Here is a 24,096-nt window from a genome sequence, read left to right on the forward strand (position 1 = left end):
CGTAAGGGTGTTGGGTGCGGGGAGAGCGTAGTCCAGCCCGAGCCAGAGGACGTGCGCTTCAGGTTCTGGTAACATCTGGGTCTCAGTGATGATTCACACTGGCAGGTGGTCACTTGTGAAATGAAGTATCAAAAGCAGCTGCGGGTCGTTTTCTGATGCCAGAAGTGGCAAATACTTGTGTGAAATTCTCAACATGCCGGACAACTCCAGTTATCTAGGGAAGCTTCTAAGGAAAAACGTTTCCTGTGTTGCCACTGCCTTGCACTTGAACACTTTGCTATTTTGAGGAAAGAAAGGCTGTTTATGGGAAGAAAGCATGCATTGCTTTAGCATTTGTGATTTGGCCAGACTCTTAATGGTGTCTTTGGTTGCAAGAAAGACAACAGCAACCTATTAATTAAAACGTGCAGGTTTGGTTCATTTATTGCACCAAGAGGTGACTTGGTTCTTCTCAGTGCCTCTCATTCATTGCATCGCTTTGTGGGACAGCACTGTCCTGTCACCCAGCTGTGCTCGCTAATGAGACGTGGTCTCATTGTACAGCACCCGTGAGGCCGGGAGGAGCATCGTGAACACTGGACAGACCCCAGCCCCTTTGAAGGCGATGGAAATTGCTGGCTTGTTGTTTATTTGCTGGGAGCTGTTGACAGGATCAGATTTACGTGGAGCTGGTTTTCAACTGTTTGTCCCAGGCCATATGCTTAATCATTCCAGCACTATTTATAAAGATAACGGTTTTGTTACTGGCTTCTGCTCAGTTTAAACCCATTCTGAGAAAGGCTGTGGTGTGTTTAGCAGCACCTCTCTGTGTGGCTGGAGATTCGCCTGCTTGTGCTGGTGACAAAAATGTTGTCGCGCTGCCTTCTTTGTCCCTGTTGTCCCTCCAGGAGCAGGGGCCGGATCTGATCTCAGTTGTGCTTTGCCCCTGGAACCCCTGTCTGTGTGGTGTAGCCATGAGGTGGCTGCGCAGCAGAGGCAGCGACTCGCTGATGTGCAGCGGTGAGGAACCTCCTGTGGTGTGAGGAGGCTGCACAGCGAGCCCTGACCCCGTGTCAGATCCCCAGGTGAGCCTGCAAATCTCCCTGGCGGTTACAGAAACTCTGATGGGGAAATCACCGGGAGATACACACTGGCCATCTCTTCTGCCTATAGTTACTGCCTGAGCAGGGATAGTTTATTGTCCCCTTCCCTTCCAGAGAGGCATTTTTGAAAGGTTAATCTGTGATTCTGAAAGTTGAGGATAAAATGAACAGAGTTGCTGAATAATTTGAGCTTATACAAAATGTATGTGGCGATGCACGTATTGAATTTTTTCAGGGACTATCAAAATTTATTGTCCCTTGAACTAAATATTGACACAGACAAAGATGTATCAATATTTATCTCTCAGGTTAATACATTTTTATATTCACCTCAACATACATCAATATGTGCTTATTATTATTATAATGTTTGTCCTTCAACAGAAGAAACTTGTCTGTGGGTGAGAGGAAAAGAGGAGTCTTTTCCTGTTTTAAACATCAGGTGCTCTACCCCGCACAAGGAGCACCCTGCAGCCCCATTCAAACCAAACCCTTGTTGACAGTTGTGACACTCGATGCACTAAATACAGGATTGATTTGGGGAAATGTGAAGTTAACTGCTGCCAGTGGAAGGGGCAGCAAACCCACCACTTGTGTCTTGTAGACTGGTTGCTTGGTGGCACTTCCCGTAGTAACTCTAAGAAAGAGCTGCTTCGCTGCCCACAGACAGGGAGGCTGCTGCAGAGGGCAGGACATGAACTGACAGAGGCTTTGGTTCCGAGCTCCAGCTGTGAGCCGTTGCCTATGAAACGATGCTGTAATGTTGAACAGGGGGAAGCTGCAGATCTGTTAGGAACCCTGAGGTAAGCTAAGCTGAGGCCTGTGTTACACGTGGCCCTCCGTGCCTGCATGCCAGCTGGAACTTCAGTTACGGGCTCTCTAACACTGCAGAGAACGCAGTGGCCTATTTGAGCCTCCTGCATTTGTTCTAAGCAGCAAGTTCGTGGTCGCTTCACTGTGTCGAAGGACTATCTTTCTGACCTGTCCCATTGCCTTTTAATCCTAATTCTTGATCTCAGAGAACAAGAAGACAGAGGTTTCCTAGCTAACGATGAGGGCAGGCTGCACAAAAAGGATGCACGTCTGCACCTGAATGTTGTAAGACTTGTTTGGGATCTATAAAGGCCTTTTAGCTCATGATTGGGGGTATGGGGACCTATTTCTGTGTAGATATCGGCTATGACAGAAACATTGGAAGTTCCACAGAAGAAATGTCGCTGTTCCCCCTGGATCTTGCTTTTAAACCTCCTGACCTTAAACAACAGGGAGCTGAAGTGGGGGCAATAACCCGGCTGGGAGCAGCAGTAAGAGGTGTGTTCCTCTCTGCCCCACCTGCACACCCTTTGGAATGGCTGGCAGACCTGCACACCCTGCTCATCAACAGCTGGGTGCTGTTGCTCAGAGACAGGGAGGGGTTTGAGTGACATGGTGACCTGGGGGGTGGCTGAACACCATTCACCAGAAGCTGTTAAAAAGCTGAAAGTTTGGATGTGAAATTCTACCTGGTTGCTGGTAAGCTAGAGAAACTTCTCTGAACTGTTTCCTGCCAGAAGCAGCTCCGGTAGGGAACCCTTGAGGCTGGAGAAGAGCAGTCTGTGTCGCTCCTGCTGCCACCGGCGTGGCCGAGCTGTGCCAACAGCCACACGGCGTCATTCTGGTTGGTTTCTTTGCTGCACTTACAAGTCAGACTCACAGCAATGAAAGGAACAGCTGTTTGTAAACTGATATTTAAATGACAATTGTCAGTAGACAGTAGGCATATGGCAGCTGACTGGTACGTGCAGCAGCAGGGGCACAGCGCAGATGCTGGGAGACAGCTCTGCGCCGAGCTGCGCTTGGGAAGGTCATCTCAGTCACTGAGGGCTGCCTTTTGTGGCTTTTTCTTAAAAGCCAGAAAGACAAAAAATTAATAACTTGTAGCCTTGTTTCTAATGAAAAGCAAGATTTTTGCGTCCTGATTAAAATAACAAACATAAGTATGTGCTAAAAACATTGCCTCCTGAAAGTCACAGTTGTAATTAGTACTGGAGTCTCTGCTTTTTTCCCTCTCAAGAGTTAGTAGTGACTGATGCTGTTGTATGACCATCAAGAACCTGATTAGCAAGAAAGTGCATTTGCTTGTGTTTCCAAAGGCATTTGTAGCAGAATCAAATACGGACCAAGTGCATTCCTCACGATTCGTATTGCTTTATGACAGCAAACTTAATAATGAGGGCTGCTCTCAGTATTTTCTTCTTTCGGGACCCATGGTTGGAAGGGCTTGTGAGTAAGGCATAGGGCATTAAAGTCACGTTATACGCTTGAATATAGATGGGCCAAATATGTGAAATGAGCACTAAAAAAAAATCTCCCTCTGAACCAACCACATCGCTGCCTGCACTTGACTTTTAACTCATAACTCAGTAACCATATGTTTATATTCCTCTGACAATTGCCATTTAAATGTCAGTTTACAAGCAGATGTTGAGACCCTGCCTTTATGCCATTAATTAAATCACAGCAAAGCAAAGTTTGAGGTTGAACGCTGCTTTGGCTCACGACGCTGGGTCGCAGCGGTCGGGCAGACCTCGCTGTGCCGGGGTGTCGGGGTTCGGTGCCACCGGAGCTCGTACATGGGGTCACCGCAACAGCCTCGGTTCATGGGCTATGGCAGCCAAATAAAACGTGTTGTTGGCATTTCCTAGTGACAGTTATAGTTTTGTAGACGGTTTTGTGGGATGGCTGGCAGACGCCAGGATGGAGGGGAAATGTTGGACTATAAAAGGAGATGGATTTAAGTGCTCAGGTGCAGAAAAAAAAAAAAGACAAAAACCTATTCAATAGAATAAGCAAAATCTGGAAGGGTGGAGAAGGAAACCTTCTCTACCAGACAGTTGCACGTATTTAAAATCCTTCCCAATAAAGTTCATAATGAATTTAGTTAAGTCCCCCTATGGCCCAGAGGAATGTTCCAAGTAATATAAAAGAAGTATTGCTAAGGAACAGATGACTGCCAAACTCCAATTCTGTGTCAGCAATGCATTATTGATATTATTGGCACTTAGATGTTAGGTTTCTTTTACTACATAAATGATCCTTTGCCACATATTAAGAATTAATACTGTAAGAAAGATCCACTTTTGGGAAGGTACAATAACAATTCCAAAATTTAAATCATTGTTACATTTGTATGCTCTGTTGTTAAAGAGGTTTGGGGTGTGGCTGATTCTGTTGTTGTTGTTTCTCCCCACCCCCAGATTAAAACAGTAGTTGAATGTGATAATTCCTATTTTGGGTAAACTATTTTGTGGCTCGTTTATGGTTAGCTTTAAAAAACAGTTTTAGTCAAGGATCTTTACATCTTGTTGTTGTTGTTATTGTTACCTTGAAATATCTACATCGATGTTAAATGCATTATGAGATCAAACACGTAGTTTAAGGTTGAGATATATTTGCTTAAACATAATCAACCAGATAACACAAAAGCTCCTGGCTGCTCTTGGCACAGACCAATGCACTTTTGATGATTAAACTGAGTGATTCAAACGTGTGCTGGAAACTTCAGGCACCAGTGAGGGAGGTCGCTGGACCACAGCATTGCTTTGTTTAGAAACGTCATTATTGCATGGAAGATAAATCTCTGCTCTCATCTAGTGTGTCACTTTGGTGCAGTCATTAGGAAAATGGGGGGAAAAAAAATGGAGCAACTGTAATGAGAAGGAATGGAAGGGAAATCTGGATATGAGATGAAATGCAGAGGAGTTTAATTCCTAGCAGGCAGCAAGCTCTAGGGGAAGAAGCATCCGTTTACATTCAAGCTGATATAATGTTCCTTAAGCTCCTTCTGCACGTTACAGTACAAGACAAACTTCTACAGCCTGTGTACAAGTTCTGATTGATTCAGTCAAAATATTTAATATGCTAAGGGCTGAACATAACACTTTTCTTCCGATGCACTTCAGTTCACTTCGTACCTCCAAGCGTGAACAGTTGGAAAAAATACTGTGAATTTCGCAGCATGTTTATTTCCATGGTTCACCTCCTTTGAATCAACAAGTGTGTGGTTTTTTTTTTTCAAGTGTAAAAATGAACAATTATGCTTCCCTGGAAAACAACAAAGTTTTATGAAGATATCCTCCTCCCCCCCGCAAAGACCAATCTCACCATGCAGTGCAAGGGCACAAGCAGCTCATTTTTCACTCACCATACAGGCAAGGTGTCTGAAGAATCTAAGATGGAATCTTATGCATTTGTCAGTTTGAACTAAAAAGGAAGGTCAATGGCAAAAAATTCAGCTACAAGCGAAAAAAAAAATCACAAATGTCTAAGCACTGCATTTGTGCTGTAAAGCTGAATGCACGCATTGTTTGCTCACAGTTCTTCCCAGCAGCATTCATAATTTAGGAAACTATTAACCAGCATGTTGAACTATCCTGTTTCTAACAAAGAACAGAAAAAAAAATTACACCCTAGGGCTTATTTTCTTTTCCCTTGAAAGAGATCATCTGGTAATATTTGACAAGAATTCTGCAGACCTGGGTTTGTGGGCTTTGTGTTCAAGTTGCACAGGACAAAAAGCCACAACGGAGCTGCCACATCCCTTCACTGTCTTTTTCTAACGCCTGCCACAAGTCACCTGCTTAAGGCACCTTATTTTCTGTTGGTCCAGGCCAGGACTGCGGTCCCTGTATTTGGGATTCTGACAGCAGAGAAAAAGCACTGAAAGCTAGAAAATTTGCAGGACTAAAACAAAATTCAGATCAGCTGATGCCACAGGTACTGAAAAATGAGCAGGGGAAGAGTAGGACAGCCAAGCAGAGGGGCATGGGGTTGTGTAGAAATGGGAATGAGAATAAAGTCACTGGCTGAGGAGAGTTGTGGTGGTTAAAGAACAGAAAATGGCAAAGGTAACAGCATTTATCACTTCCCTGCTGAGAACAGCCTTCCAGGGCTCTTAATCTAGTGCTTTAAGTTGAAAATAGACTACCGCCTCACTCCGCCAAAATTATTTTGACATTAAGTGATTACAGAAGCAAATGATAAAAAGACAGCTTTTATTTGGTATCTCAGTGAGATCATAAATTAGTTTAATTATAGCTTTCATTAAGAAAATTAATTAAAAAAGAAAAACAAAACCATTTCATATTTTTCCTTGCTTGGGGGTGGTTGTGGAAAGCATTTGGACATACCCTGTTTAACCCCTGCCAGTTTCAAAGTTACGGAAAAATCTTTATTTTCTGCCCTCTCTCCCACCCTCCCCCCTCCCCCCTTACATTCATGTCTTCCCACTAGTGAAATATCATTTTCCTGGCTTGAAAAATTAGTGCGTACTATTTCAGAATTGCATTCCTACAGTGATCTGTTCAATGGGAGCAAGCTGACTTAGTCTAGACAAGTAAGAATGAAAACATTTCTGGGCTTCTCTTGAGAAAGGAGGCTAGACACTGGAGATTAAATATAACCAACGCCTACTGAAGTGAAAACTATGCACTTTTGGGATACTGTCCTACTGTTTTATGCCTCTGCAGTAGGGAAACCAACCTGCAACAACTCCTCCCTCTACCTGTTTCTATCAGGCATGCTTCCTGCAAAGAGAAAAAAAGTAGGAACAGTAAACTGGTGGCTGTGCTGTGTTTCACAAATAATGCTTGGTGGGGGGGAGCACCAAGAGGAATTATTTTGTGTACCTGGTATTTCATGCAAGCTGTCAGATTTCCAGTGCTTATGTTGCAGCAGAAGCGGTGGAAGCTCCTTCCCCCTGCTCCTCCTCCTGCCCAGGACAGCCCGCTCACGTTCACCCGTCCGTTTCTTTGCTGTTGTAACCCTCGGGAATGCTGGTCCAGAGGCAGAATTGTCAGACATCCACCACTTAAGTCACCCCCTTTTTAATGCTATTAGTGATGCAGAAACATGTATTTATATTTACATATAAATACAAAATGGTCAGATATCACATTTTTAAACATAATATATCATCTGAAACTGCTTACACTTTCATGACTAGGCTTGGGTTTTTCTCATTTACATTCATTATTTAATTCCACTGGAATCTGATTTTTAAGAAAGCCCAACATATCTTAATTACCATAAAAAGATCATACATATTTTACTTAAAAATATCTTCTGTAAGAGGAAATTTACCAAAAATAACACTAAATATATTATGCATACATTTTTTTTTAAGTACAAACAAGAATCCGATCTCTTCTGGGTATTGCCTGATCCAATATGGCTATAGGTTCTATTTATTTTGTTTGTTTTCCAAAGTAGAGGGAAAGACATAAGTGCAAGAACACAAACCAAAATAAAAATGCATTCTTTCCAAAGATACAGATATCAATGAAAGAACACTTTGAAAACTAATAAATGACAACAGGTACAAAGAAACACTATCCAAGCAGTATGCAGTTTTTTGTCAGAGCATGTGCTGCAATGACCTTGCAGCAGTTCTTAAAAACAAAAAAATGCTACTGGCAGAAAAAGCTGTCAAGCGAAACACTGAAAAATCAGTACTATTTCCTAACAAGTAAGTGCAGAACTGATACTAAGTATTTGATGGGTTTTTTTTCCCATATATGCACACTTGTTTCTTCCTCTTTCTGTTTGCAGGACTGATTGTTGCAACTCTGGCAATATGCTGGATGCCAAACCAGGTTAGAAGGATCATGGCTGCTGCTAAACCAAAGCAGGACTGGACTGTGCCCTACTTCAGAGCGTACATCACTCTTCTTCCCATCGCCGACAGCTTCTTCTACCTCAGCTCGGTGCTGAACCCCCTCCTGTACAACATCTCTTCTCAGCAGTTCCGCAGCGTGTTTCTGCAGGTCCTCCGCTGCCGCCTGACGATAGAGCACGCCAACAAGGAGAAGTTCCTCAGAGCCAACCTGAGCTCCAGCACAAGGAGCAGCCGGTCTCTACGCCCACTGCTGTTCCTTTCCTCTAGGCGCAGTTCTTCTACAAGAGGCAATAACAAAGTTTTCTTGAGTACTTTTCAGAAGGAGACCAAGTCTGACTGCAGTCCAGAGAAACCACCAGAGCCCAGCTTGGAAGTAGTGCCACTAGAGACTAGTGCAGAGCCCAGCCCAGACACACAGAATGGCCTTTGTGAACACCAAGTATGACTTCATAAGGCAAAGTTAATGATTAGCAATGAACTTAAAACCATGGAAATTAAAATGACCGAGGAATTGACTGCATCTTAAAAGGAACAACACAGATGGATTTGTTTCCAATTATGCACAAAGGCAGGAGCTCTGTATCCTGCTGCTGGGATTTTTAAGTGCGCACTGGAAACTCAATCTGCTAACTGAATTCATTAGCTGCCAAAAATATCAGCCCCTCTCTCCCCACAAGCACTGAACTTCCCTTGCTGTTGACAGGGATTTGGAATCAAACAGAAAATAATTGTGGTGTCTTTGAAGAAAGGAGGAGACAGGATAAACTGTGCCAGGGCAAAAAACTTGCTTGAAGTTTAGCAATACAAAACCAAAAGAGCCATTTTAAGGAGCAGAATGGTGGTTGTCACTTGTGCCCTCGGCACCACGCCAGAATTCCCCCTCTTCTTTGGTCGGGGTCCATTGCAGAGCGGAGTATTGCAGCAGCTGATGCAAACAGAGTTCACCTTCCCGGGAGAGCAAAAGGACTGGTACCCAGCAGAGGCTATCAGACACGCTGCCGAAGATGCGCAGGATTTGCGATACATGATTCCTGTGACACAGAGCAAAGGTTACTTAGTTTGATATGAACACAGTTTTGCTTTACGACGCAATTCATGCTTGAAAACTTGAAAAAGGAGTTTACATTTCCAAAGCAGTGCTGGTGATTAAGCCAGACACCTCAGCTGTGACACAGCTAACAGCTCTGCGCTGCAGGAGCAGCACAGTCACTCTGGTTTGGATTTTTCTTTTATTTGATTCTGGTTGGAACCAAAAATATTACAAACTTGATTTACATAATGTATATCAAATGATGCATTTTATAACCAGAGTTGTTCATCTTTTGGAATTAGCTGTTTGAATAGCTATAACTGAAATGCAGTTAGTTTGAAAATGGGTTTTGTTTCTGTTGCTGAACATGTCTGAGTTGTTTAAGGTGTCCACAAAATTACAGTTTTCTATGCTATTAATTTGTCTTTAGAGCATGTTTTCCTGTTCTTCTTCATTTGCCACACAGAGACAAGTAACCACAACTGAAAGGAAAATGACTATCAAATGACTGTCAGCAAAACTTTCATCTCCCCCTCCTCTTTTTTTTTTAAAAGAAAAACTAAAAGTACTTTTCCAGGTAATCTCAGTTCTTGTTGTCTTTGAAGCTTAATACCCTCAACAACAATTTCCATTTGTACAGAAATGGCTTTTCCAAGTTGAATGCCTTCCCTTTTAAAATGTAATTTAATTTAATCTAATGTTAATTAATAATCAAATTTATAATTTCTCAAATGGTTTTTACCTGAAAAAAAAATATTTGGATGCACGTATCTGTTACTTTAAAATGGTTTATAAGGGCATTAAAATACACAGTTGCATTTTCCCCTGTCACAGTAGAAAATGGTTGTGGCAGTTCTACCTCCCATTACTCTGAAATTTTCCTGCAAGTGATACAGTAGAAATTGTGTGTTGGAAAAACAGAGACATAACACATAGATAATGGAGGTCTGCTCGTACTGCTTGCGGTCACGAAAAATGTAAATATTTCTAAGGATAATAAAATCACTAATCTTTTTGAATATGGGATTCTCAAAAGCTTTTTTTCTTCTGAAGGGTAAGGGAGCAGGATTCCCTTGGAGAATGGTGCTTCTGTATCCTGTAGCATGGTCCCAGAATGTTTTTAAATACAAAGTGATCGAGCCATTTTTTTTGAGAAAGTGAAGCAGGAGCATGACCTGCAGGTACTGAACTTAGAGTACCTGCAGATACTTGTTCAGTCCATGGAGACTTTGGAAATAAGCCCTACAGCACCTACACAGTCCAGTAAACACCTCTGCAGTAGTGACTGCTAACAAATGCTGTGTATGGCAGCAAAGCACTGGGTTTGGGTTATGCTCAGAAAGAAGGATTTCCTGTCTTCAGAAAATTTTAATTAAAGCAATTCTTCTATACTGTCACAACATTGCTGTCATCCCCAAAATAAGGGGATTTCCTTGTTTTGTCTTCTCCCTCTGCAAATCTAAACTCTGGAACATGTTCTAAGGCTATCTGTCTAGTTAAACTTATGAAGAGAAGCCCTCAAGTCAGTACTAAATCTTCCTCTGTCTCCAGTGAGCTTCAATCAATCAAAACAGCAGGTAGAGCCTTTTCTCAAGAAGGAAGAGCTACAGGCTGTTCTAGCAGTAACAGCGAAGGCACACAGGCCAAGAGGCACAGTCTTTATTACTATAGCTTGCAAAAAGAAGAGAGCGCTGGTTCCGTTGACAAACCACTGCTGTCAAGGCGCCTCAACTGTGCTGCCACTGATCAACTTACAATACTGAAACCTCAGCTGATATATTCCACAAAGGTCTTTGTCCATGTTCCTCTTCCAAGAGCAGGGGCAGACGTGACCCTTCCTATGGCTATGATTAACTTTCTTCCTTCCCCCTGGAGAAAGGAATCCTGTATTCAACAGAACTAGGCACAGCAATTGTTCTATCTCTAATCCTGTACCTTCTCATCACAGATTCCTTCCCTGCAGCTACAGCCACCCACCAAACTCAGGCATTCCTCAGCCTTCTGTATGAGCAGCAGCGAATCTCAACTTCTTCCTCAAAGACCAAACCTCTCAAAATTTTTTTAGAGTGGCAGATTTCCTATTCCCATTGTTTTATGCATCACATTCTTCCTGCCATCTCCTTTTCACTGGATTCCTGCAAAGCTCTGTTCACAATTTGAACTAGTAAGTGATTGATTAGTTTAGATCCCTGAAACATCCTATACTTTGCACTTTTCCTGTTGATTAGGAGCCTAGAATTGGTCAGTATTGTGAACAAAAAGATAATGCCATCTGAGGCACATTTTCACCAGACAACTTCAGGAGAGCTCCTGCAAAAAAAAACACACAAAAATCAAAGTCCCACAGCTTGACTCCATGTCTTTAAAACAGTGCTCTTCTCCAGGAAATATTCCGCAGAATAATCCTGACCTCCTTTTGAAGTCAAAATACAGTACTCCTACACAGATTGAAATTTTACAACTCAAAGTTTCATGCACAGATGGACAATGTTCATGCCTAAGTAGAATAATCTAACTAGTAGTAAAAAAAATCCCACTGTAATGCTTCTCCTGTTGCTTTTCAGTAAATACGTTTTACAATAGGAAGTTCCACTCCCAAATAATTGTTTACTTCCATTCCCAGCCCTAGTAATCTGACTTGTAACACGAGTCTTTACATAATTAGAAGTCAGCACTTTTATCAGGTTTTCAATAGCTACTTGGCCAAAGACATACCCTTCACATCCAAGTCTTTTCTTTAAGTCCTGATAGCTTCTTTTGAGCTCCCAAATCAGCTGTTAGCATACACTAATGCTGCTTTTTCCAAAACATCAGCTATGAACTAAACTTGATCAGCATAGAAAGGCTGCACTTTTTCTCTAATTCTGCTGTACCCTTATAGCAAGATAAAATGAAAACGGGCATGGAAAATTGATGGAAAAAAAGAGAGAACGCTAGCACTACAGGAATGACATTTTTAAAACACTTCAGCTATGACTTCATTTTTTTTTTTTTTTTTAACCACAAGTGTGAAAAAGTAATGATACTTTCAATAGCATGAATTAAAGAAAGGGACAAAAAAATAGTCTTAAACCTTCTTCCTATCTTATTGTGATTCTGGTTTAATTGTGGTAGGAAATAACTTAGTACAACTGACTTCCATGGATTGATGACACAAACAGAGCTCACCTTGCTCCAGTAAACAGGATCATCCATACCATACCAAGCCAACCATACCGTACACCATACCATGTACCCCAGTTACTGCAGCTCACCCAGTGAGCTCAGTTCGGACAGCATTGTCCTTTCCAGGTTAGCTCTGGAGAGTAGCTGCTTCAATAGCTCAAGGATGCCTTTCCTCAGACTCCTCTCTTGCAGTAGTTTATTGTACTGTTGAGCCCATTCTGAAACTATTTGAGATCTTCCTGAATCAATTGCCACCAGCAGGCTGAACTGCAGACTTCTTCAAAGTGGTTATCTGCCTCACAAGACTCATACCACAGACATAACTGCTAATTACCAGATATTCTTGCTTGAGCAATCCGCTTGATACATTCATTAAGACATCATCTAGAAATATAATTGCAAACCTTTCTGTGCGGTTTTCTTCTACCTCAGACTGTTCCAAGTTGCTGACTAGGGAAGAAGACTACTCATTTTACACTCTGCTTTTACTGGGATGTCTCATTCCCAGCTACCTACCCTCGACAGTTTACACTAGTACTCAATATATTTACCAATAAACAACTACCATATTTACTGCCCAATCTCTGATGGATTAGTAACAAATACCTCATCCTTTTTCATGGATTCAGCAGCCCCTGACAGCAACGTGAGTTATGAATAGGCACAGAAACGATAATGATGTTTTACTCGGAAATACCTACTACTGACTAATTTTGGCTTCAAGATTTGTGGAGTTGACAGAGGATACAGTTCAAGTACTTTTAAGAAGAGAGGGGAATACACAAGGCTGGAATGTCTGCATGATAATGCAGTAATATTGCACACCCTCTCCTTCCCCATACTCCTACTACAACTACTAAAAAAAAAACCCCTAAAACAAACAAACCAACCCCAAAAAACCCAAATCCACAAAACCAAAAAACAACCACCAAAACAACATTAAACTGGACTTAAATCGGGCATTGCAAATTTACTCCTAGACTGATTAACTTGCCCATCATTACATCTCTCTCTGCCCCACGTGATCACACATTTAGATAGTGTCGAGGCCCCAACTACTGTTTCTGCAAGAGTTCTGTTTCATTCTATGCAATGAAGTGATTAAGGTGTAAATCTCAAGGCTTTTCTAGATTTCCTGCTTGTAGTACTAATTTTTCTCACCTGGATCCATTCTATACACATACCCCACTGCCAACTGCCAGGCTCAACCTCTCAGCTCAGCTGCAGTCTCATCCTGTGCCCCACACCCTGGCACTCTTTTGGCCACACGCAGCTACATTCAGTCTTGATAGCAACAAACAATTCAAGCTACAATTTATTTAAATCCAAAAGTAGAGGTCTTCTACCTACCCTGTCTGCAGCGCCCAGTACATGTTCTCTTGAATAACAGCTTAACTTGTTACTAGGACAACCAAAAAAGGTGACATCACACCTACTTCTTACACTCTGTGTATGCAGGAAGCACCAGAAGATCCAAGCTTTTCTCTGTTTGGAAAGGACCCCAATTAGGCACTTCTGATTCTTGTGTTACAACAGGTACAGACGAAAAAAAAAAAGAGCAAGCATAAGCATGACTCTCCAACTTCAGAGTCAACCGTAATCCTAGCAGTGCGTAAATTCAGTTTGCACCTGTCCTCGCAAGACTGTCCTTCAGCAGAATACAGTCTCTGAAGCCCAAATAGGCAACTGGGGTACCACCTTCAAGATCAGTGACCTGATTTCCAAAAAAGACAGTCACCTTCCCACTCTGTGACCCAACTACTCTGAAACTGCTTTCTGCATGGCTCACCTCACCAGGAAATTGCAGCCCTGTGCTTTACCCTGGAACACGGCATCCTTGAGCAATGACAAAACTGCCTTTTCAAGATTGGACCAGGAGCTGGAAGCATATGCAGAGCCATAGCTTCAGGCATGTACAAAAGTTTTATACCTTAAGTAACTCAAAGTTAGCAAGCTGATCATGACAAGTGTTGAAGTGTGCCATTATGACTTTGCCAGAATCTCTCCACTCAACTCTTTTAGATTTGGAGCTCAATCTTGCCCATCTCCTCCAAGCAAACAGCAGAAAACTGGCCAACAGTGGACAATGCGTATTGTGGCACACACAGTCCATGTGAAGCCCCCAACAGTTGTCCCAGCTCAGGTGTGAGCATGCTTTCATGAGCTGTATGTCATTTGTTTTGGGTGTTCTCTTAATGATGTTCACGAAGACAAGCCCAAGGACCATGTATATGAACTAAAACTTTCCCTTCGTTTCGGTATCCTGGATAGTTCCTATTATCATATTTCACTGAAACTTTCAATTTTCTGGTCTTGGTGAATCTGCAGTTTTTCCTTCCTATTGTGTTTAGACTTAATGTCTGCCTGTCTATGTTTGCATTGTGATTTTGATTATATATTTCCTCCTTTATTTCTTGCACTAAACTGTCACTTGCCTCCACTCCACTTGAGTGACATTCAGCACCCAGTAGCAATTATAAAAGATCTTTTTGGGATGTCTGGTGAAATCTAAAATGAGAACTTATACTAGCAAGAACAACATGTAAACATTTAATATCCCTTTCTGAGGTACATAAAATACATATGTGACTATTTCTGGACTTTACTATATCAGTAATGTTCAAAATTGGATTCAGACTACACACAAAGAGGTTTCTAAATTATGGTTTTTAGTTTCCATATTAGGTTTTATGCCCATCTATTTATGCCTTCAGTAGTTTTGCTATGATAACTGTCCATTCCTTAGCTGGTACTTGTTCACATACATCATACAGTGACAGACTGCGAAAGGCCCTGTTGTGATTTGCTCTGTATTTTATAGAGAAAGTGAATGTAAGTATTTTATCTTAGAAGGTGACGGAATGTTGAAAAGCAATCATTCTTCTGACATTGTGCTTCCCCAAAGTTGTGGGTTTAGTCAAATCATGTTTTTTATTAGTTTAAAATATGAATTAAGCTTCCCCAACACAAATCCATTCATCTATGATTGTAAATACACTGTTAAAAAACAGTTTAAGCCAGTGTAAAGTATAAGCATATTCAATCATGTCCTCTGTGTTTCATGATTTTACACTATTCCTATCCTCGTCTTCTCAGCTTTCTCTATGGAGCGCACAAATGGTTTAAATAATTTGCACCTTGACAGAAATTTTATCATGAAATTCACTAATTGCGTTATAAACAGCTAATTAAATACTGTAAGCAACCATGATCAGTGTTTTCCAGATTAAAAAATGGAGGCACTGGGATGAAATGACTTGAAATTTACTGCAAAGCTACGTTACAGACCTCCTGATTTTTAATCCTGTGTTTTACGACTGTAGCTATTTCACTCGAATCCCCTCTCCCTTTCATGCATTCAGTAGACAAGATAAAACCATACTCATTCCACTAGGCTCTTATAGAGTATAAAATTTCTATTAAAAAAAAAAAACCCAAAACTAAACTAAAACACCCCCCACCAAACCCCAGCTGCTTGAACTAGCATCTTTTCATCGTAATTTTCTATGAAAACTTGCAACTCCTCCATATATTGAGCACTTTTTAAAAGTTGCACTTTTTTGCAGAAACTAATAGGAGGCTTTTGACAAAGACTGGCTTCCTCACTCTCCTTCTGACCTTAGCTGACGTGACATCTTGCAGAAACTAAATCATCTTACAAAAAAAAAAAAATGGACAACTGTTGACCAAGAGAGGACAAGGGGTTCGATTACCATGGTATCCAAGTCATGCCTTCTAATTCTAGTACTGGAAATATGACTCAAACCCGCATTGTTAATAATGTAAATAACAGCACAAAGTAGCCTTTGTCACTGCTTGCAGCACCACAAAGCAGAAGCAAGGCATTAAACTGCTTAAAAATGCATAGGCTGAGAAAGTTAAGTACAGCTGCTAATGGTAGTATTACCAATTTTTTTTTTTAAAGCTACAAGAGGCTACAAACCAGAAGCCAAAGCTCAGCTTTAACCTGCATATCTAATTCTTTTGTTTTCTACTGTCCTTATTCATTTCTCTGCTCTCTAATGTGGACTCACAGTCAAGCACTAAAATATACGATCTTTCAAACAAAGCTGGGTCACAGCCTCCCATGATCTGTGCTTTCCTGATACAAAGGTATCAAGATTTAAATGACCTTGGATATCAAGACCTAAATACACTCAATCTTCTAGCAAGAAAGGTGAACTAAGAGTTCATTTTCAGAATTCCATATGAGCATTTTTCTTGACAATCCTCATCTGCTGAATTGAACTGGGAAGCCACAGTCCTTATGCCTTTACAAATGTTAAAATGCTATACTCTTCTAATAAGTCCCATAAATAATTTTACACTTGAGTAGTCTTGTTACATCCTACTAATTAATGTCCTTAGCAAATTCAATTGAATGGCTCATATGTTTACACTCACATGCCAGTATCTTTGAAATCCATTCAGCTTTTATATCTCTAGCTATTTTCCCGCTTACAGCTTTACAGCCTGTTCAGTTTCAGAGTACGGACTTGCCCAGTGTTTATATTACTTTTTCCAAATTCAAAAACTTATTGGTAATTGGGCAAAATAGGTAAAGTTTTCAAAAAAAAATATCCAGACTACGAAGGAAAAATGGAAATGAAACTAGTTTGGATTAATTAAAGCAAACTTGCCAATGGTTTGATAAGGTCACTGGGAGCTAAGACGAGTGATATGGTCAGGCGACAAAAAGTTTTTGAAAACAGACTCATCTGTGCGTGAAATGCAATAGGAAACTCTTATAGGAGGTCTAAGAGACTCCAGGCTGTGGGCACTGTATCCTCACAAAATTCGTTTGTATACCTTTCATACAAGTCTGAGAAATAAACTAACATAAAAAGCTATTGTCCATGTCGTGTGAAAAATGAAATTCACTGGACCGGATCTCACAACTTCCTTAAAATAATATAGCCCTTCATCACTTGGATCTTTGTTATGACTTTCAAGTCATAAACTACTTGAACTGTTAACTCTGCTGTTGCTTTTCAATATTTAAAGGCAGTCAGAACTCAAATCTACTACATACTGTCTGTAATTCCTCCTTAGCTGATGCACTTAGTCCAGTTCATCCCATATATGGCTGGAAGTTTTCTGAGCAACCCAAAGGTCAGAAGGAATTGATTAGTAAGAAAACAGCTTTGGCACCTGGAAAAACCTGTTTCTGGATGGTGATATGTCCATAGCTCCAAGTCTTCAGCATACAGTACAAATTAACAACATATATTCTAAGTCTTATTCAGCATCAAAAACTGACTGCGTATTTCCAATACTGGTTACTATGCCTTCATTTCATTGGGCACCTGGTAGCATGAGATACAATGTTGTATGTAACGACTGTCACATGCCAAGTTTTTAATTTTGTTTACCCCAGTAAAGATTTATTATACTTTACTTTTATTTAAAAAAATAAAAAGTTCTTTTGAGCTATGTTCATATGCTTTGACCAAAAGAGACAGTACAGAAGAAAATAAAAAAAAAAAAAAAAAAATCCACTGCTAGCTCAGTGGATGTTTCTTACTGTTTCTAAATGGATACTGGGGATGCAGCTATTACCTATAAAACTTTAATGCCTACAGTGATTCTGAAGACATTAAACTTTGTTTGCTGTTTTAATCATTTTGTCAATAAATATACACCAGAGTAAAATTCTCCCTTGACACAGTACGCAATTAGCATTAGTACTAATGGATGCTACACATGAAGCCAGAAAAAAGTACGTGCTTCTGTAATCCTTAACAGCCACACATGAATCATGGCAGCAACACAATGAGAAGAGTTACATACATACATAAATAAATAAAAGGATAGGCCAGTGGTGAGATTATGATCTTTTTCATGATGTTCCCATGCGCTACTTTTAAGTACACAATTACAACAATTGCTTTAATTACACTGCCGGATTACGTACTATGTAAATACATTAAAAGGACCATTGTAAACCAAAGAGAAGTTTCTTATTGCAGGCTAACAGAAGTAGTGAGGTTGTTTCCTAATTCACTTGCTAAAGGAAATTAATAAACAATCTTAGTTTTATATAGATGACCATTTTAAAATCTCAGTCTTGCTACTGTGGATAATTTTTTTCTTTGCAAAAGTTAGTTTCTAAAAGTACATTCACAACTACATTAGAGCACAAAGTAGATTCTTCAAAACATAGAGATGACAGGTTTACTTATGAGTTCTGAGAACTTCAGACTGGCTGCTTTCTGGGCTGATTGTCTCATGCTTTATTCCTTTCTGATCTATGCTCAGTGCCAGTTTTCATTTTGCTCAGATAGTTCTTGCCTTCAGTAAAAGGTAAACTTCATTATCAGTATGTTTTCTACGATATATGTATAAAAGCATATATATATTATATACTCATCTACATATCATCAAGATGTTTCATCTGATATATATACCATGGGATTTCTTTGTTCCTACATATATTCTAAAAACGCAGGAGCATGGGAAGGAGAGAGGCAAGTGAGAGATGGGAATCTGCCATGGGTATTTCTGCAAAGCATCTGCAAGTGGAATTATTATACACAAGGACTTGGTCAAACATTTCATTTACACAGTTTTCAAACACCTACTTATCCAGTTGAAGAACGACCTAGAAACATATCCTTTGGGTTAATTTATGTGAGACAAAAATTACTTGGTGTAGTGCTCAGCACCACTTCCCATGCTCACCATTCTTCCCTCTAAAGGAAGAAAGCACTGACTTTTTTAAAAAAAAATATTAAATTAAAAAATTAATTTTTAAGATTTTGCATTGCAGGCAAAATAAACTATGCTGTACTTCTGTATCTCTCACTGGAAGAGAACATTAACATAATTGCATAAAACTTGTTCTACCAAAATTTTTAAATACAAATCCACTTAAAGTGAGAAAAATATTTTGTCAGTTACCTGACGGAGCCTCCAATTCTGCGCACTGACAGATCCCCAAAGTGCAACTGAAATATAAACTGCCATAGCAAAGTGCACATTTTCAGGGGAGGCAGAATTACACTAGTTCCACATAATCACTTAATCGGATACATGCTTATGTAAGGCTCAATTCTCAATCCATTTTAAAATTGTGAAACAGAGCAATTTGGTACCTGATACTACAAACAGCTGCGATACGAAGCCTGTTGATCTAATTTAAAATATTAGTGACCAATACCGACATTCTTAATTACTCACACCAAAGGCTGTGACAGTAACAGCTACTTTTTAACCTCTGGGTTAGGAACATGCCTACACTGCTATTATTTCTCACCTGAAGCAGAAAAGTACTAAGATTGGTTCTCCAGAAACTGAGACAATCTTCTGTGAGAACACAGTAACATTTGAAGCACTAACCCCACTTTTACAGCAACTGAAGACGAGAGGTTTCTGACTACCATCAGGCATAAGGAACTATTTACACCATATTTGAAAACTGCATAGTTGTAGTTCTCCACTGCATTGGTTGTATAAAGTTTAATACAGAAATGAAGCTGCACCAAAGAGCTGTCATTGCACAACTCAATGAACACTAACAAACACATAAGGAAAAAAGCCACTGGCTACAAGCTGGGCACAATATTGGAGGCACACCACAGAATATAAGTCAGCAACCCCCCTGATGGCAAAACACACACACAGATTAATGGATACTGCAAAGGAAGGGTGACTATATCAATAGGTTACTGATTCAGATCATGAACTTTATCTCAAAATATTGCATTTAACTTTAAAATAAGGTTTAGAAGAACTTGTAACATTTAGCTCACTGGCACAGATATATTTTATTAAGGAAAAAAATGAGTTAGTCTATAAAAATTAAATTACACTCCTTTGGCTGTATCTAGTCAAGAGGAAAAACTCTAATTATGAGATTGTGCTGTCAAATAAATGCAAATTCACATCTTTCATATTCTGGGTTAAAAATTCAAACTCAAGTCAATTATAAATTTAAATCAATATTTGAAAGACTTCAGCTTCCAATGATAAGCAACAACCAAAATAATCAAGTTACGAAATATACTGGTAGAAGTAGAATGAATTATTAAATAAAACTTGGGAGAATAAGGCATTTATATTACACACATTTAAATATCAATTAGGAAAAAAAAACAATAAAGGATGATGAACTGCATCATCTGTTTTTACAACCAGTCCTCTCTAGAATTGACTGAGGATAACAGAGAAACTAAACTTGCAATGTAAATTTCAGCCAATTTGAAATAGTTAGGTCAAAAATTTAGATTTATTCACTAGCTGAAATTTACAATCTCTAAGCTTAAAATGAATAAGAGCTGCATTTATAGAAGGAAATTAAATAAAACAGTGGTACCTGCTATGCACAGCATGTTAGTTACTTCCTAAAGGGAAAATCCAAGGATCTGCTCAGAGACAATATAAAAATCACACAGAAAAAAAACCACCCAGAAGTTTAAGAGCTCCTTATTTACTATATTGAAAATCAGTTTCTCCATAGAAGTAAGGACAAGTTATGCATCAATGTATGTCTAAAAATCTACCCAAACAGTTCCAATCTGCATTTTCAATGTGTCACAGTCACACTGGCTGTACTGCAGCCTGCTAGTCTGAGAAGAGGTGCTGAACTGACTGTTCCCTGCCACACGCACAGCACACAAGTGGCTGTCCCCTAACCTACCTGCAGGTGTACGTGTGCACATGTGCAAGCCTGCTTATCCAGAAGAGTTGCACTTCAATCTGTGAGGGGTTTACTTGACTGACAACACTTTTCTAACCTTCACCTGAAGGGAAGATTACAGATATGTTTCTGGAAGGCTTGATAGAGAGTGAGCTTGCACTGAGATGAAAACATGAAGGAAACCGGGAAGATATTTTAAAAAAAAACCAAAACCCAAACAAACAAGCAACACCAAACAACTGTTAAGAATTAAATGAGAACTGACATTTTTGTCTAGGTATATATACCATGTTGATAACCTTTCAAACTGCCACAGCATCCATTCAAACCTATTAAAAATACTATAGAAGCTGTGGTGTACAAATAGCAAAGCCTTCAAACATTCATATAGATATACCTGGACTTTAAAAGTACATTGCAAACTGTAACTACCTCGCATCCCTGATACCTTTCTCAAGTAAACTTCAGACAAAATACCCAATAATACATGGCTTCAAAGAGACTCATCTTTCTTTAAAAATATAACTGTTTACACTGGGGAGCTTCTCGATATTTTACAGAAATACAGTCACTGTGGATGGTGTTACCCAGGATAAAACAGTACCAGCAGTTCAGCTACTACTCTTGATATGTAACAACAATTGTTATTATTTTTCTATGATTCCTAATATAGTGATCTCAATGTACCAGCACAAATGGAACTTGCTGATTGATAAGCACTTTGAAAATAAACAGCTTCTGAATGCAAAGAACCAATGTCACTGTTCCAGACAGATGGCTGCATACATTTGCTACGTAGAGAGGCATTCTGCTCTTACTGAAGGACTCACTGAGAAAGGACAGACTACAGCTTAATTTATATTAACAGCAATTGTTTACATCAGTAAACTCCATGGTCTAAAGCACTGATCGCAGGTGCGAGATACACGATCCCAGAGAGCAGCTTCCCCTTAAATGAGGGTTCTGAAGTCCTGATCTGCCCTCTGCTCCTTAAGCACACTCCTTGGTACAGAGGTCACACAATGAGCTATTGCTGGCTTGCCCTTTACGATGTCCAGTGTCTTAACAGCTGGCTGCAGCAGAGCAGGACTCTACACCGACTCAGACTCCCACAAACACATTTCCTTGCTGCCCCACCCACTCCTGAAGTCCGTAATAGAACCGTAGTCTTCTATTCACGTAGATGGCTACAGAGCAACGTAGTGGTCTAAAAACTGAGACAGTTCTCTGTACAACTCAAAAGTCTTCTATGACACTGAATGAAAAAAGCAATTTCTAGCACAGCTCAAAAGACACTAGAGGGGAGACACAGAATCACAGATAGTTTCCTTTCAAACACATCCATCTCCAAACATGCTAACTGAATATTAATTACAGTATGGGCAAAAAAAAAAACCTTAGACCTAAAAAATTAGTATGATAAGTATATCCACTTGTTTCCTCCCCTGCACCCCAAATTCCCCAAAATGTTTTCTTTATATCCTTCTCTCCCTTTTGCTTGATGTTTTCTTTCATGGATGAAAGCAAAGATGACTACACTTCCCTTAAGATGAACTTTCAGAGAATATGAATTGCTAAAGTAAATAAAAGAAAGGAGGGAATTACTAATTTAATGCTCTTCCATCTCTTGGGGAAAAAGCCCATGTAATTAACTGTAATGAGATTAAACTAACTTGTTGTTATTAATTTCCCAGTACAGGAAAACTAAATCTGAGACCCATAAGACTGTGTATTAGCAGCTTTATCAACATTTGGCTTGCATCCTTCAGTTTTTACACCATTTTTAAAGGCAAATTATTAACTTTATTGAGTTGCAAAGTCACTTAGAAGTAGAAGAAATTGAATCTGGTCCCCATAGGTAGGAATGCCAGATTCATCTGTCGCTGAAGACAGTAAATACGTGGAGTCAAAAACAACAAACACTATCCAGCATAAATAAACAGATGTATAATTATTAAATTCTTACCAAAACTTTTTTCCATTACTTCTTTCTGACACATATCTTGAACATTCACTGTACAATTCACGATGAACTCTGGAGCAGAGCAATCATTATTTAGCTGGAACTCCTCACACTGGTAGCATTGTATTTGCAAACCCAAACCTGGAACAGATAGAATTTTGCTCAGAATAACAGTAATATTAGGAAAAAAAATCAACACATGCCATAAACCTTCCTCATCTTTCCCTCATCTCATCTTGCTGTTCCTAACTGCTCGACAGCTCAGCAACAGTATGACTTTGACAAAAATAACGTAAAATAACAGCATTGCCCACCTCGCTAAGGCTATACCTTATATGCTCAGCACCCGGTACAGAATGGGACTCCTTTCCGTGGGGATTTCAGGGTGGACAGGCAGCTCTTCCGCCGCTCCGGCGCTGGGGACGCTACCGCCAGCAGGCGGCGGGACACCAGCCCCGCACCACTGGCCCCATGCTGCCCTCAGCACAGTGGGTTAAAAACTATCCGCGCTTCAGGGAGAGCAGCCCGGATAATAGACAGGCTTCGGCTCTTATTTGTGCCGACGGGTTTACCTAGCTGCTAATTAATTACACGTGACTTAATTACTATTATGCCATGCACAATTACAGCTGCAGAGCATCCTTCACCTCCCTCCTTTATCAGGCAAACGCGGTGCTCCACACGGCTCTCCGGGAGCTGCTCCTCGCCGCAGCGCGGCGGCTCCCGGACCCCCGTCGGGGAGCAGCGCATCGTCCCGCAGCGCGAACCCCCAGCCTGTGTGTCCCCTCCGCAGGGAGCGCCGCGGCGGCCGCACCGAGCCCGCTCCCCGCAGGGCTGACCGCCAGCCCGCCGCCCCGGGCAGGTGTGCGCGGTACAGGCGGTCAGCAGGCGGCATCCTCGGAGTCTGGGACCGGCTGCTGTCTGCGGAGCTCGCCTCGCCCCGTGGCCGGCCAGCGCTGCGGACACCGGGCCGGGCTGCAGCCTCGCCGGCAAAGGGGAGCTCTCCGGGCCGCGGGCAGGACGACGGGTTCCGCTGCCCCGCACCATTCCAGCTGCGCGCCCGGCGCCAGCTCCGTCGAGGGACTGCGAGGGGATGAAGCCTCCCCGCGGCCACTGCAGGCAGCGCCGGGCAGACCGAGATCGCCGGAGGCGCCTCCGGGGAGGAGCGGCGCGGAGCCCCTTACCTGGAGCCAGGCACAATCCCCAGAAAGTTGCAGCGAGGAGAAAGAGCCGCATCCTCCCGGAGCCGCGGCCGCCGGGCTGGCGTGCAGTCGCGAAGGGGCATCAGCAGGAGGGAGGCAGCAGAGGCGCCGCGCACTTGTGCCGCTTCCCCGCCGCCTCCGCTGCGGAGAGGCGCCCCGGGAGCAGGCGGGGGAGCCCGCCCGGCTCCCGCCTTGCCCAGCCCCGCACCTCGCTCCAGCCTCGCCGGAGTTGAGCGCTGAGACTGTAAGAAACTGTACGAGAAGCGGGAGCTGGGGGGCGGCTCCCCCTCCCTCCTCCAGCACCATGTGATGCCGGCGGAGCGGGGCGGGGATCCCCACCAGCCGCCCCGCGCGTCGGCTG

The 24,096-nt window shown here is 41.4% G+C and overlaps 2 protein-coding genes across 2 annotated transcripts in view; one reads left to right on the forward strand and one right to left on the reverse strand.

Annotated features, from left to right (window-relative positions):
• GPR39 (G protein-coupled receptor 39) overlaps positions 1 to 8,197 on the forward strand; it is a gene marked incomplete at its 5' end in the record, with an annotated part of 80,681 nt that extends 72,484 nt beyond the window's left edge. Inside the window, one exon of the mRNA XM_082055914.1 lies at positions 7,671 to 8,197. Coding sequence (XP_081912040.1) covers positions 7,671 to 8,182 — 512 coding nt within the window. The 3' untranslated portion in view covers positions 8,183 to 8,197. The remainder of the gene's footprint in view (positions 1 to 7,670) is intronic.
• Positions 8,198 to 8,208: 11 nt separating this feature from the next.
• LYPD1 (LY6/PLAUR domain containing 1) lies at positions 8,209 to 23,958 on the reverse strand. Its single transcript, XM_082055915.1, has 3 exons — positions 23,718 to 23,958; positions 22,537 to 22,674; positions 8,209 to 8,768 (listed from the first exon to the last, which is right to left on the reverse strand). Exons 1-3 carry the CDS (start codon positions 23,767 to 23,769, stop codon positions 8,533 to 8,535), a joined length of 426 nt encoding a protein of 141 aa, XP_081912041.1. The 5' UTR covers positions 23,770 to 23,958; the 3' UTR covers positions 8,209 to 8,532.
• Between the last annotated feature and the right edge of the window lie 138 nt (positions 23,959 to 24,096).

The sequence above is a fragment of the Streptopelia decaocto genome, assembly GCF_964273445.1.
Source record: "Streptopelia decaocto genome assembly, chromosome: 6".
Classification (NCBI taxonomy): domain Eukaryota; kingdom Metazoa; phylum Chordata; class Aves; order Columbiformes; family Columbidae; genus Streptopelia; species Streptopelia decaocto.

Bases quoted from the DNA above. Each gene is read 5' to 3' on its own strand.
- LYPD1 (XM_082055915.1), bottom strand. From the start codon at position 23,769: ATGCGGCTCTTTCTCCTCGCTGCAACTTTCTGGGGATTGTGCCTGGCT. The intron at 22,675-23,717 runs GTAAGGGGCTCC...TATCTGTTCCAG, and splicing joins GGGATTGTGCCTGGCTCCAG to GTTTGGGTTTGCAAATACAA. The intron at 8,769-22,536 runs GTAAGAATTTAA...TCTGTGTCACAG, and splicing joins AGTAATGGAAAAAAGTTTTG to GAATCATGTATCGCAAATCC.